The 13159-nt window shown below is 32.4% G+C and overlaps 1 protein-coding gene across 2 annotated transcripts; it reads left to right on the forward strand.

The window, feature by feature from the left end:
* Positions 1-3447: 3447 nt before the first annotated feature.
* On the forward strand, positions 3448-8432 carry LOC100806198 (protein indeterminate-domain 5, chloroplastic). 2 transcript variants are annotated; one of them, XM_006583622.4, is made up of 4 exons: positions 3448-3842; positions 3955-4159; positions 4471-4867; positions 7084-8432. In XM_006583622.4, the coding sequence occupies exons 2-4, from the start codon at positions 3994-3996 to the stop codon at positions 8150-8152; spliced, it is 1632 nt and encodes a 543-aa protein (XP_006583685.1). In that variant the 5' UTR covers positions 3448-3842; positions 3955-3993; the 3' UTR covers positions 8153-8432. The 2 variants fall into 2 exon arrangements, with proteins under 2 accessions (XP_006583685.1, XP_006583684.1); XM_006583621.4 differs by having other exon boundaries at positions 3449-3842; positions 3964-4159.
* The last annotated feature ends 4727 nt before the right edge of the window (positions 8433-13159 follow it).

The raw sequence follows: 13159 nt of genomic DNA on the forward strand, positions 1-13159 counted from the left end.
ATATGTTGTATCTTTGAAGCCTTTAAATATACCCTTAAGTTGATACTCTTCATAAAGCCACTAAGGTAAACAAGAATGGAGTTGAAATGTCTTTTTGTTTCAAATCCCTCTTAATCTTAATTTCATCCATATATATAGTAGCCATTTACTAACACTAATTAACTCCCAAAAAAGATTTATGCCATGATCCATTGTCTCTATTTCTCATTGAACCCTAACCACCCAAGCATATACTCTAAGAAGTTCTAGTTTATAGTGTCATAAGCCTTTTCAAAATCTATATTAAAGTTGAGGCAATACTTTCCTTTTTTTTAAGAGGCACCAACCACTTCATTCAAGAAACCACCTCATCCACAATTTACTTGTTGTGAATGAACTTTGATTGGTTATTAAGTACGATAGTAAGCAATACCTCTATCAGTGTAGAGGCTAAAACTTTTTCTTCAATCTTGTATGGCCATTTTAGCAATGATATGGGTTGAAAGTCATTTAGTCTAAAAGGACTATCAATTTGTTTTAATCAAAGCAATGGAATAAGAAGAAAATTTATTAGGAAATTTCAAATTTTCATGAAACTCATTTATCCTCCATAAATATTCCTTTCTAGCAATTCCAAAAAAGCCTTTACAAAAGAGAAACAAACCTCACACGGGCAAAGACTCTTCTCATTGTCATATATCCCTTCTAACAACACTTTTAAAACTAGGATCAAAGCATTTAAATTAAATTGTTGAAATTGATTTTAAAAACCACTACTCAATATCATATTATAGCAATGGTTTTTATTATAGTATATAGTCTTAACTGAAAAAAGCCTCTTTAGCAACAGTTTTCATTTATTGTCGAAAATAAAAAAAATGTTGTAATAATTTGTATCCTGAATATTGAAAATAAAATTCATCTAAAAATGTGATTCGCTTAAATTTTGATCTAACTTTTAGGTAATAATAATAATAATAATAATAATAATAATAATAATAATAATAATAATAATAATAATATGTTTAATCTTCGTAGGTATAGCTAAATATAGTTTTGATACATTAAAATATTTTTTTTATTAATTTGTAGTTTTCTTAAATTTAAAAAATAACACCCCATCATCATAACAACCTATCTAAATATGACATGTTACATGTTACTTCTTCTAGGTTATGTTTAACCAAAGTAATTAATAAGCAAGCTAATATCTAAAGAAGTTTGTTACAATAACTGAAAAGCTAGTTGAAAGACTTGTTGAATAATTAAGTATTATTGATAAAATTATTTATTTAAATAATTGATAAATATAAATAAAAAAAATTGGTATGTTTATATGATATGTTTGTATGAATTTTAATTTATTTTATGAATAAAAATATTTTTATGGTTTTTTTATAATTTAAATTTTTAAATTAATTTTGAGCGCTTATACTTTTTTTTTATTTTTCATTTAAATATTACTCATTCTAAATACATTTTTAAGTTTTTTTTTCATATTATATATTTTACTATTAATCTTACATTATATCCTAAAATATTTCTAACTGAACCGAAAATAAAAAAATAACATTTTTTACAATAGGCATAGTATATTCTAATTACATTTTTTTTAGTTTTTTTTTTCTCATTTATACATTTTACTATTATTCTTATATTATATCTTATAATATTTCTAACTGATCCTAAAATAAAAAAGTAACATTCATTTAAGTAGGCATAGTGCTTTCATTATGTTGATTAGTATGACAATATCATTGCCCTAGTTTTAAATATATAGCATAGTGTATTTATATTGTCATATTAATTCATTATTAATATCTTGAAATATGATGCTAAAATAATAATATAAAAAATTAAATAGTATAGTGGTTTAAATAAAATAAAAAATAAAAGAGAATGATAAAATCTTACCATATGAAAATGAAAAATTTTATGAATATTTTTTAAAAAAAAAAAAAATAACAAATTACTAAAATAAGATTGTTTACCCGTTATTACTAAATAATTGGAGCAATTTTTTCATCTAATATTTTTCTTCAAAACTGGTTCAAAATGCTTGTAAAACATATACTCTCCAATGTAGTTTGTATAACATAATTAGTTTCACACTACTTCACTATTAAATGTTTGACGAAAACTATTTTAATTTTTTTTAAAAACAAGAATCAAGGTGAAAATTGAAATCAAATTATTTTGGATCACCATAATATTAATGTAGAATATTTGTAAGTTTTTCTTATGCCTAATTGATTTGCCGAAGAATCTCACTTACTGTTATAAGCAAGACTATAAGTAGAATCTAGGGATATCAAACTCGGCTCACACAGGTTAGGTTGACTTGTTGGTCTGGGAATGAGACACTCAATCAAGCCAAGACACTAGTTGGATCGGATATGTATATGACCCGATACGAACTAGTCTGACTCGACATGACTCAACTTTGAACTTGTGGCTCAGTGACTTGGTTGACTCAGCGGGTCATGCATTTTCAGGTTTTTTAATTATTATTATAGTTAAACCACATTACTCATATAAGAAAATTAAATTTAAACCTTACACTTGTGTTGTTTGTAGATTTACTTACATTTTTTATCAAATATAATCACATCTTAGAATTTGAGATGATAAAGTTGTTGTCACTTTTAATTTTTTTTTGGCTAATTTGTGTGTGTGTATTAGATTATTATGTTAGTGTACAACAATGATAGTTTTAATAAATAGATGATATTATATTTTAAATTTTAGCTTAAGGTTTTGTATATTGAATTCTGAAAAAGTATGTTGTGTTCAAAATTTTAAACAAATTCATAATTATGCTTTTAAATATGTCGAATTTTGTTAAAACTTTAATCTTAAGTATACAATTTTATAGGTTATGAAATTATTTAAATTTTTTTAATATAAATAAGATCACATGGGTTAACTAGTAATATAGATGGACATGTTATCCAATATCTTTAACAAAGTGGATGACCAGTTCCAGTATGATAACATTGATGGGATCTCTTACAATAATTTTTTATTTATTTAAAAGATCAAAATGTGAGACATTGCATAAGAGATTTCAATCCAAATTCGCTCGGAACATCGACACATTGGTAATTAAAATCAAATTTAATCATAATTATGAAAATTCCGTATTTAAAATTAAAAAAACATTAAAACTAATAACAATCATAATAATAATAATTGACAAATGGCCTATGGGAAAGGAAACAGGCAACAACAATACAAGTTGTGTGTTTGTTGACAATAAGATACGAAACAAGGAGAGATAAGGAGACTGTAAGGCCTACGGGTCGGTGGCCCCAAACCATCCTCTGCTAAGGGACACGGTAGACTGTGTTGTGTAAGAGTTGCATAATAGGGACATAAATTACCCTCCATCCATCATTTTTCCTACTTCACCACACTTCAAATTATTTTCCCTTCTTACAAAAAATGCACAGTTAACAAGGATATGAGGAAAATGTATTGCTAGAGGGGCAAGGAAACAGACAAAAGAGTGTGTGTGTGTGTGAGAGAGAGAGAATTGAGATAATATGGGTATGCGTATGGGTGGACAAGTATGCTAAGTATTATTTATGTAGAAGACATCAAATGATTGAGGAATAAGGGAAGAAAGGTAGCTAGTGAAGCAAAATTTTATGCATAAGCATAACAAAACAATAGCTAGCTAGAGAGAAGAAGAAAAAAGATGAGTAGGTATTCAGAGTGATATTGTTTTCTTCCTCTCTTCCTCTCAGAATTATTGCTGTCTCCTTTTGATAAAATTCTCCTTGGTGTTTTCTGGGTTCAATCTGAAACCTTTCAAAGAGACAAGATAGCAGGGAAAATCAAACGTATATAGCCTCAGTCAGGTCCTAATCCTTTCTCCTTTTCTTTCTTATGCCTTTTGTTTCTCTTCTTTTATTTCATATATGGTTAATTTCCAAGAGACAAGAATTAGAATTTTATTTTTTTATATTTAAGAACTTCCAGATTTACTCTCTCGACTTCGGAAATTAAAACATGGCTTCTGCTTCCTCATCCACACCCTTCTTGGGAATCAGACAAGAAAATCAAAGTCAGTTTACACAACAACACCAATCCTCCACTACTGCAGCTTCCTCAACTACAACTACTACTCCAACCACGGTGCCTCAGAAGAAAAGAAGGAACCAACCCGGAACACCATGCAAGTAGCTCTATGCATTCTTCATTAAATTTGATTACTTTAAAGCATTTACATGTTCATGGAAAATGCCCCTTCTGTAATTTCTTTCTAGATTTTCTCTCTCTCCAGAATTAACAAACATGACAAGGCTTCTTGACTTCCTCTAAGTTTATCAATACATTGTTCCTTTTATTTAAATTTTTAATTACTTTCTGTAAAAAACTCATAGTTATTTACTTGAAGCATCTAAATGAAGCGTATAATTTGTTGTTTGGAATTATTTAAAATATTTTTTTTCCTTTCTTGGAATGGAAACATATGTGCGTATGCAGATCCAGATGCGGAGGTGATAGCACTATCTCCCAAGACCCTAATGGCAACAAACAGGTTTTTATGTGAAGTGTGCAATAAAGGGTTCCAAAGAGAGCAAAACCTACAGCTGCACAGAAGAGGACACAACTTGCCTTGGAAGCTAAAGCAAAAGACCAACAAAGAGCCAAAGAGAAAGGTTTATCTGTGTCCCGAGCCCACATGTGTTCACCATGACCCTTCAAGAGCCCTTGGAGACCTCACTGGCATTAAGAAACACTACTCTCGCAAACATGGTGAGAAGAAGTGGAAGTGTGATAAGTGCTCCAAGAAATATGCTGTTCAATCAGATTGGAAGGCACACTCCAAAACCTGTGGCACTAGAGAGTATAGATGTGACTGTGGCACCCTCTTCTCCAGGTTTGTGTAAAAACATTTCACAACTTAATTATATGATAAATTACCTTTGGTTCTTATATATATTGAATGTTTGGTGTAGCTGAATTATAATGTAAACCAACTTTTCAGCTAAAGGCACTCTAAGCACATTTTGATATTGAGCAGGAAATAAGATACGGATATTCTAAGATATTACATATACACTTTCCACCTAACTTGTTTAATAAAAGTGTGTTTCTTATGGATCGATATTAAGACTAGTAGATTTGGGTATGTTTAAAGTGAAAAGAAAGAAAACAGATAATGTTAGCATGGCAATGAGGAAAACCATTAATTTTTTCGTACTCATTTTCTAATATTCTATGCAATTTTTTCTTTCTTTTATCTCTGTTTTCTTTTCAATGAAATGTCACGCGAGCTTTCTAATCCAATTTTCTAAGATTAATTAATGTAAAAAGGATGTAATGCAGCAAAATGATTACCAAATTTCTACTCAATTAAAACTTTGAGGAGAATCACAAAAGACCTTTTTTAGTAATAAGAAAAAAGGGTTGTGAAAATAATCAAAATTGAAAAAAGAAATTCTCTAACAAGCAAATATATATCAACAAATTCTGATGTTCTCACTTCCTTTTTTGTACATTTTTTTTTCAATCTTGTAATTTTTTTATTTTTTTTCTATTACATCATCTATCCATTTCACATTTCATAATTTTCTCTTCTTTAATAGGGTGTACACCGTGGTGAGTGTCAACAAAAATGTTTTTCCAATCTTAAAATTGAGCAAGACGGTTCTACTTTTTTTTTCTTGTTAGTTTTATGTGTGGGCGTTAGTGGAAGTGGCAGAAGACTGCTCGCACGTGAGCACAGTTTGTAGCAAATGTTTTGAAAGTTTTTTGAGAAGGAAAATAACAAGGCAAAGCTCAACTTTGTGTCCTTGGGAACAACGCCCCCCCCCCCTCCTTATTCCCCATATTCACGTGTAGTTATGAGCAACAATGTTGGGGGGGGGGGGGGGGGGGGGGGCACAGTGATACTGGGTTTGTTCTCACACATGACTTGGAGTTGCATTGTTTTGTTTTCTTTCGTGTTGGATACACATATAATTCATAAGTATGTACGTGGTTTCAAATAGGGTACGTTAATATTCTTTGCCATGGGTACAATACAATGCATTCTACCTTCTTAATTGTCACACACTGGCCCTTTATTTCTACAAGTGATTTATTATGCAACAAATTGATGAAATTCTCTCTGCAAAATTAATGTTTGCATATGATCTATAGTTTCATGTTTTTTTTCTCTCACTGAGAATTTTCCGAGAATTTAGCAACCCGTTTTGCTGGTGGTACGATCGTTTTCACAAGAATTTTCTCAGGGTAGAAAATGGACAACTCATGAAGCAGTTTGCATTTATTGAGGCTGGACCCATGCTAGCCTTATTATTGTTGACTTTCATCAAATGTGTAAATAATATTCTTTCTCCTCGGTGATCAAAGAGAGGACTCAAAGTGGTAGTTCGATAAGGAGTTGTTGGTGTGTATCAGACTTTGGCATAATCCTCTGGGCCAGCTCCTCTCTCACTGTCATAGTTTAATTTTTATTTTCAAAATAGTAGATCGAATTTCAACAACTATAAAAATATTTTCCAAATTCAATATGTTTAATTTTTGTTTATTTTTGGACCCTATATATGCATTTGATCACGATATATATATATATATATATATATATATATATATATATATATATATATAAAATTTTATGTGAAACAACCTTTTTCTCAAATTCCGGCATCACTCATCGATCTCCACGTAATTAAAGACCTCACTTTTTAATTTTATATCTCATTCTTCTTTTGGCAAGTGTGAAATTGATTATGTTAGTGTTGTGGTGGCATTCTCACTAGCTAGGTTCTAATTAGGAAACTTCTTCTGATTGTTTGTTAGCTCTTAATTCTTTATTGTTTGAGTCCAATTATGTGAAATGCTCATGTATAGGGGACCACAATACATTTAGTGCAATGAGTCTTGGTGGACACAGTGGTTGTATATATTTTCACTTCTCAACCCTTTAAGCAACATATACTTGCAATAAGATTTGATCTGATACAATTGGATAAATTTAGTTAATTTGGATTATTTCCCTTGTGCCAATTTGTATTAACTAGCTAGGATTGTGTTGATGCATGCAACATTTTTATTCTTTAATTCTAAGACATTCTTAATTTGTTGCAGGCGTGACAGTTTCATCACTCATAGGGCATTTTGTGATGCTCTAGCACATGAGAGTGCAAGACACCCTTCAAGCGTGAATCATTTGGGAACTCATCATCTGTATGGCACAAACCACATGAGCCTAGGCCTTGGTGCTCAACTTCAGAACCACCAAATCTCAGCCACTAACAGCATATTGAGCCTTGGAAGCGAACCAAAGTTTGAGCACTTGATCTCACCAAATCTGCACCACTCATCATCATCATCATTTGGAGTGCAATCACCCCAGTCATCATCGTTCTTCATGACTGATCCAAACCATGCATTTCAAGACCTCCAATCTCAGAACCAAGGACACTTATTCTCAAACAAGCAACTTCATGGTCTCATGCAACTCCCTGATCTTCAAGGAAACACCAATAACAACTCCACTACTTCTGCTTCATCATTGTCTGCTTCAGCTAATAACACCAATCTCTTCAACCTAAGCTTCTTCCCTAACACCAACACCAGTGGCAGCATAATCAATGATCAATTCAGCAACATAAGTGGAGGTAACAATAACCAAGGAACAGCAACACTCTACAGCACTAATAGCCCCGTGAGTAATAACCATGTTGGTAACTCAAGCTTGTCTTCACTCTTTGGAAACTCATCAGTGCAACAAGATAACATGTCCCCTCACATGTCAGCCACTGCATTGCTTCAGAAAGCTGCACAAATGAGTTCAACCACAACCACCAATAATGAGTTAGGCATGAGATCAAGCATAGAGAATGAGCACAGTAGCCATCTACGTGGTTTGTTGAACTCTCTTGCCAACGGAAACAACCTTGGCCAGTATCACAACGTGGTGGAGGAGCCTAAGAAGATGTCACAAAACAATCTTGGTTTGTGCTTTGGAGGGTCTGATAAGTTGACCTTGGACTTTTTGGGTGTTGGGGGAATGGTGAGGAATATGAACAATGGTGGAGGGTTTTCACAAAGAGAGCAACAACAACAACACTCCATGGGAATTACTATGAGCCCCTTGGATCCTAAATTGGAATCAGCACAAGCAAACCAACACTATGGAACCTCAACACTCTAATAATAAGTTGTTGGATAATAAGAGGTAAAAACACACGTGATTCATGTCTATGCTTTTGAAAGGGATTTTGTTTCTTCTCATATTAAAAAAAATGTTGGGTAAATTTATTAGGAAGAAAAAAATGTTTATTATTTACAAATGTCCTAGTTCTAAACTTTTCTTTTTATTTTTTCCCATGAAGAAAGTTCTATTGCCACTTGGTAAGTTAGGGTTGTTATGCAATTCATGTATTTTTCTTGAAACATATATATATCGGTCCCTTTCCTTTTCCCTTTCCCTATTCACTCACTTTCACCACTATGGAAATTCCATTTTCTTTTTCTTGAAACATATATATATCGGTCCCTTTCCTTAAGCTACTAATTACTAACAGTAAAATTAGCACGTGGTAAAGACCAGTGCTCTGTACAATTCTCACAAAACGAGGAGGCTGGCTCTCACTTTCTGAGAATCTTCACATGTTGGCTATATTCCAAGGGAAACGACAAAAGTCTGTAGCTGATCTCATTTCAGTTTAATTATTATTCTCTCCTTTCATGTGATAACTCAAAGGTGGTGTTCAAACTTTAAAATAAATAAGGTTTGTTTTTGCTTGACTTTACCTAATATACCGTATACATATTTTTTGAGAATAACGCTATGTATGATATTAATAATTAAGTTTTATAACTAAGACTATAACTACGTGACATAATTTTCAGGTACTTAATTAATTTAATTCTGTTGGCATTCCTTTGATTAACAACGACTCTAGCATTCCTCATCAAGTTGACTACCTTTGAAATTTTCATACTCTCTCTCTCTCTCTCTCTCTCTCCCTCTCTCTCTCTCAACTGGTTGCATGATAGCATGCACTGTAGCGTACTTCCTTAGTCGTAAGGGTTAGGTCTCACATCATTTATTCAAGTTCTGAATGATTTTTAGGAAGTTAATGAAGGTGCTGGCTGACCGTACTGTATCGAGCAGAAAAAAGTAGCCTGTAATGTTCGTTAGAGCAATTATAGGTAAACATTATGTGACACTTTTGTCGCATGTGTGATGCCATCTGATTCCACATATGGGAATCATTTAGTCCGTGACCAAGAAAAGCAAGTAATGTTACATCTGTGGCATTTTGAACTAAGGCGGTCACTTTTACAAACTTATTTTCAATATAGATCTCTTTTTAAATTATTTCAAAGATGGGTATGTTTTTACGTAATCATGCAAAGCCATGCAAGTGTATCGTCAACATGAATGACGAAATCCGTAAGCCGTTGACATGTGGAATGACATCGCCAATGGAACTAGCGATATCAGTGTAGATATCGCCAGTGGAGATGACGATTTTGGTGTGACAAGTTCTCGCCACTCTCACTGGCGACTTGGCCTTCAGGTGTGCACGTGCTTCGAGGAGACAGCTAAGGGACGCAGGCTATGCATGGCAGGAAGCAGGCTATGCTGGCAGGAGGCACGGGTGAACAGGAAGGTCTCGCCAACACATGGTGCGAGATGAGCTTATATTCGCCAATGGTATTGGCGATATAGGTGTGTATATATAGCTCTGTTTTTGGTTTAAAAATTTATCAGAAAGCTTTGGTTTAAAATTTGTGAGTATTGAGTGTTGAGCATTCAGGGTTTAAGTTTAAAAATTTTCTGAGAAAACTTTAGCTTGAAAATTTCTGAATATTGAGTGTTGAGTGTTTGTATTTTTAAAGTTTGTCTCTGAATCAATCAGTAATATTTTTATTTTTTGGTATTGTTTTTATTGATTTAAAGTGATTATTTTGAATTTCAACTGACATTAATTTTACTTTGAAAGCTTTAGCTTTTGTTTTTATTTATTTATTTTTCTGTCATTGTTTTATTTTATTTATTTTAAGTTTGAAATAAAATTTGAGTTTTGAGTATTTTTTTGTATAAATTTGTTTAGTTTGATGTTATTAATGTTAACATTAATTATTTATAATAGTAACTAAAATGTGTAGTTTGAAAGTTTCATATTTTGAAAGTTTCATATTCTGCCTTTAAAATTTGTAGTTTATTTAGCGTACAAGTTTTTTAAGTTTGTGCATGATATAATTAATTTTTTGTTACAATAAATTTATAATCTGAAGTATGAGTGTAATATTTTTTTAATTAGATTTATTTATTTTGAAGTTATTATTTTTAAAAATAATTAATTATAATAGCAACGTTGTTAATGGTTTAATGTGCCTTTAAAATTGGTACTTTAAAAACGTAAAAGTTTTTTAAATTTGTGACATGATATTTATTTGAAGTAATTAATTTTTTGTTAGAATAAAGTTTTAATTTGAGGTTTCGTTAAAGACGTCTTTTGTTATTAGATTAATTTAATTTCAATATATTATTGTTATGATTAATTATTTATTATATTGTTTTTGTAGGTATATGATAAATTCGGTTATAACAATCTTGTATTTCAATGGAAGGGTATATGAAGAGACTGATGGTGTAATCTTTGAAGGCAGTAAAAAAGCTATTCAAATTAAATGTGGAATTAGTTTTAATGCTTTGAAAAAAAAATTGGAGATAAGGTAAAGTTACAAAATAATGAAATTATTTCTGCTATCAGTTGTAGATTTTTAGTTTCTGGAAAATATGTTGCTTTGCAAATTTGTGATGACGAAGATGTTGAAACCATGCTCGAAAGTTTTCAACAACAAAATCAAATTTCAGTTTTGGAATTGTACATAAAAAAGGATGTGGCTGGTGGTTCTATGTTTCATTCTGCAAATTCTCTTATATCATGTAGAAATAATTTATCTAATAATGAGGCACAACCGCCAACAAACGTGAGCAACTTACATGGTGATGAAGACGATGATGATGATGATTATCTTGTGTCTAACTCATATGTTGAAGAGTCTTTAGACGAAGATGATAGTGTTGATGTTATATCTGATACTGACAATGAAGTCACCGACATGATTCAACCAGTAAGAATTGTTCACCCAGTAGAAGGTATAATTTATTATATAAAAAAATAGGTGAATACATTTATCATTTGATGTCAATTGTATTTAATGTTAAATAAGTATGATTTGAATTTTTTTTTTAACTATTAGGTGTACAACGAATTGAAAATCCATTTTGGAATGATGCTATGCATTATAACAATATCAACTGGAGTCATCATGATGAGGAAGACATTTGTGGTTTGGAGATGCCATCAAGTTTTAATGTTGGACAAGAATTATATGTTGGCATGAATTTTGATACTAAGGATGCGGTAAAAAATGCATTGAAACAATATGTTATGAAGGTGCATCAAACTTTCAAAGTTGTTGAAACCAAAACAAAAAAGTATATTGTTTGTTGCCAAAATAAAGTGCAGAGTGTCCTTGCCCGTTCTATATGAGGGCAATTTTATTTAAAAAGACTGATTCATGGAAAGTCACACAATGGGATGGATCACACACATGTCTCAATATGACCATGACACAAGATCACGAGAAGCTTGATTCAAATTTAATTGTCACTTGTGTAGTAGGTATGTATTTTATTTTCACATTATGCTACTTTTGCGTTAACTATAATTTTAATTTTGTTATTCTATTAACAGACATGATAAGAGAAGATCCATCAATAAAAATTTCATTGATTCAAGAGAGGATTAACAGTGAATTTGTGTACAAGGTGTCGTACAAAAAAGCTTGGTTGGCGAAGCAAAAAGCCATTGCACTTGAATATGGCGATTGGGAAGAGTCATATGCGAAACTTTCGTCTTGGCTAACACACATGCAAAATCATTCTCCTGGATCATATTTTCAAATACTACATGATGATTTTATTGTTGGAAACACGGTTAGTCGCAAAAACCGTCAGTTTCATAGAGTGTTTTGGACTTTTGGTCAATGTAAGGAGGCTTTCAAGTTTTGTAAGCCAATCATACAAGTTGACGGCACACATTTAATTTTTACGGAAAATACCAGGGGACCCTCTTAATGGCCACATCACAAGATGGAAATGGTGGTGTCCTTCCTCTAGCATTTGCCGTGGTCGAAGGTGAGACGTTAACAGCGTGGTCATGGTTTTTGGCACACTTGCGTGAACACGTCACAGATAAAACTGGTATTGGTCTTATATATGATCGTCACGCGAGTATAAAGTCTGTTGTGGCTAACGAAGCACTTAGTTGGCAACCTCCCCACGGTTATCATGTTTACTGCATGCGACACATAGCAAGCAATTTCAATCGTAAATTCAATAATGCCAAACAAAAACAAATGTTGAAGAAATTGGGTAAGATTTCATTTATCATGGTCACGTTAATTTAAGTTTCATGTATACTTAAAATTGTTGTTGCTAACTAATTTCATGCAGGCTACACTCCTTGCAAGCATATTTTTGATTTAGAAAAATTCCGTCAATTGAGTCCAGCCATAGCAACATGGATTGATCGCATTTCAAAGGAAAAATGGACCATGGCTTATGATACAGAAGGATGTCGATATGGCCACATGACAACAAACCTCTCAGAATGTATAAATAAGGTATTGAAGGATTGTCGCAACATACCCATAACAACGTTGGTCAAATCAACATATAGTCGGTGTCGAAAGTACTTTGTTGATCGTGGCCGCCAAGCCCAAAGACAGTTAAATGAAGGACAAGTATATTGTTCTAAGATTGTTAAAGAACTTAGACAAAATCAAGAACAAGCTTGTTCGCACATCGTTCGCGTGTATGATATCCACTCGACAAGGTTTGAAGTAGAAGAGACCTTCAATCCTATGACGCAACGTGGCGGACAAAAGTGGACAGTTAACTTGAATGGCCATTATTGTCAATGCGGAAGGTATTCTGCGCTTCACTATCCATGTTCACATATTATTGTAGCTTGTGGTTAAGTGAGCATGAACTACTACCAATATATAGATGTTGTTTACACAAATGAGCACATCTTAAAAGCATACTCTGCACAGTGGTGGCCTCTTGGGAATAAAGCGGCAATTCCTCCTTCTGATGATGCATGGACACTTATCCCTGACCCAAGTACAATTC

This window comes from Glycine max, chromosome 7, assembly GCF_000004515.6.
Source record: "Glycine max cultivar Williams 82 chromosome 7, Glycine_max_v4.0, whole genome shotgun sequence".
Classification (NCBI taxonomy): Eukaryota; Viridiplantae; Streptophyta; class Magnoliopsida; order Fabales; family Fabaceae; genus Glycine; species Glycine max.

Coding starts and splice junctions, on each gene's coding strand:
- LOC100806198 (XM_006583622.4), top strand. CDS start 3,994: ATGGCTTCTGCTTCCTCATCCACACCCTTCTTGGGAATCAGACAAGAA. Junction 4,160..4,470: donor GAACCAACCCGGAACACCAT/GCAAGTAGCTCT, acceptor GTGCGTATGCAG/ATCCAGATGCGGAGGTGATA. Junction 4,868..7,083: donor TGTGGCACCCTCTTCTCCAG/GTTTGTGTAAAA, acceptor AATTTGTTGCAG/GCGTGACAGTTTCATCACTC.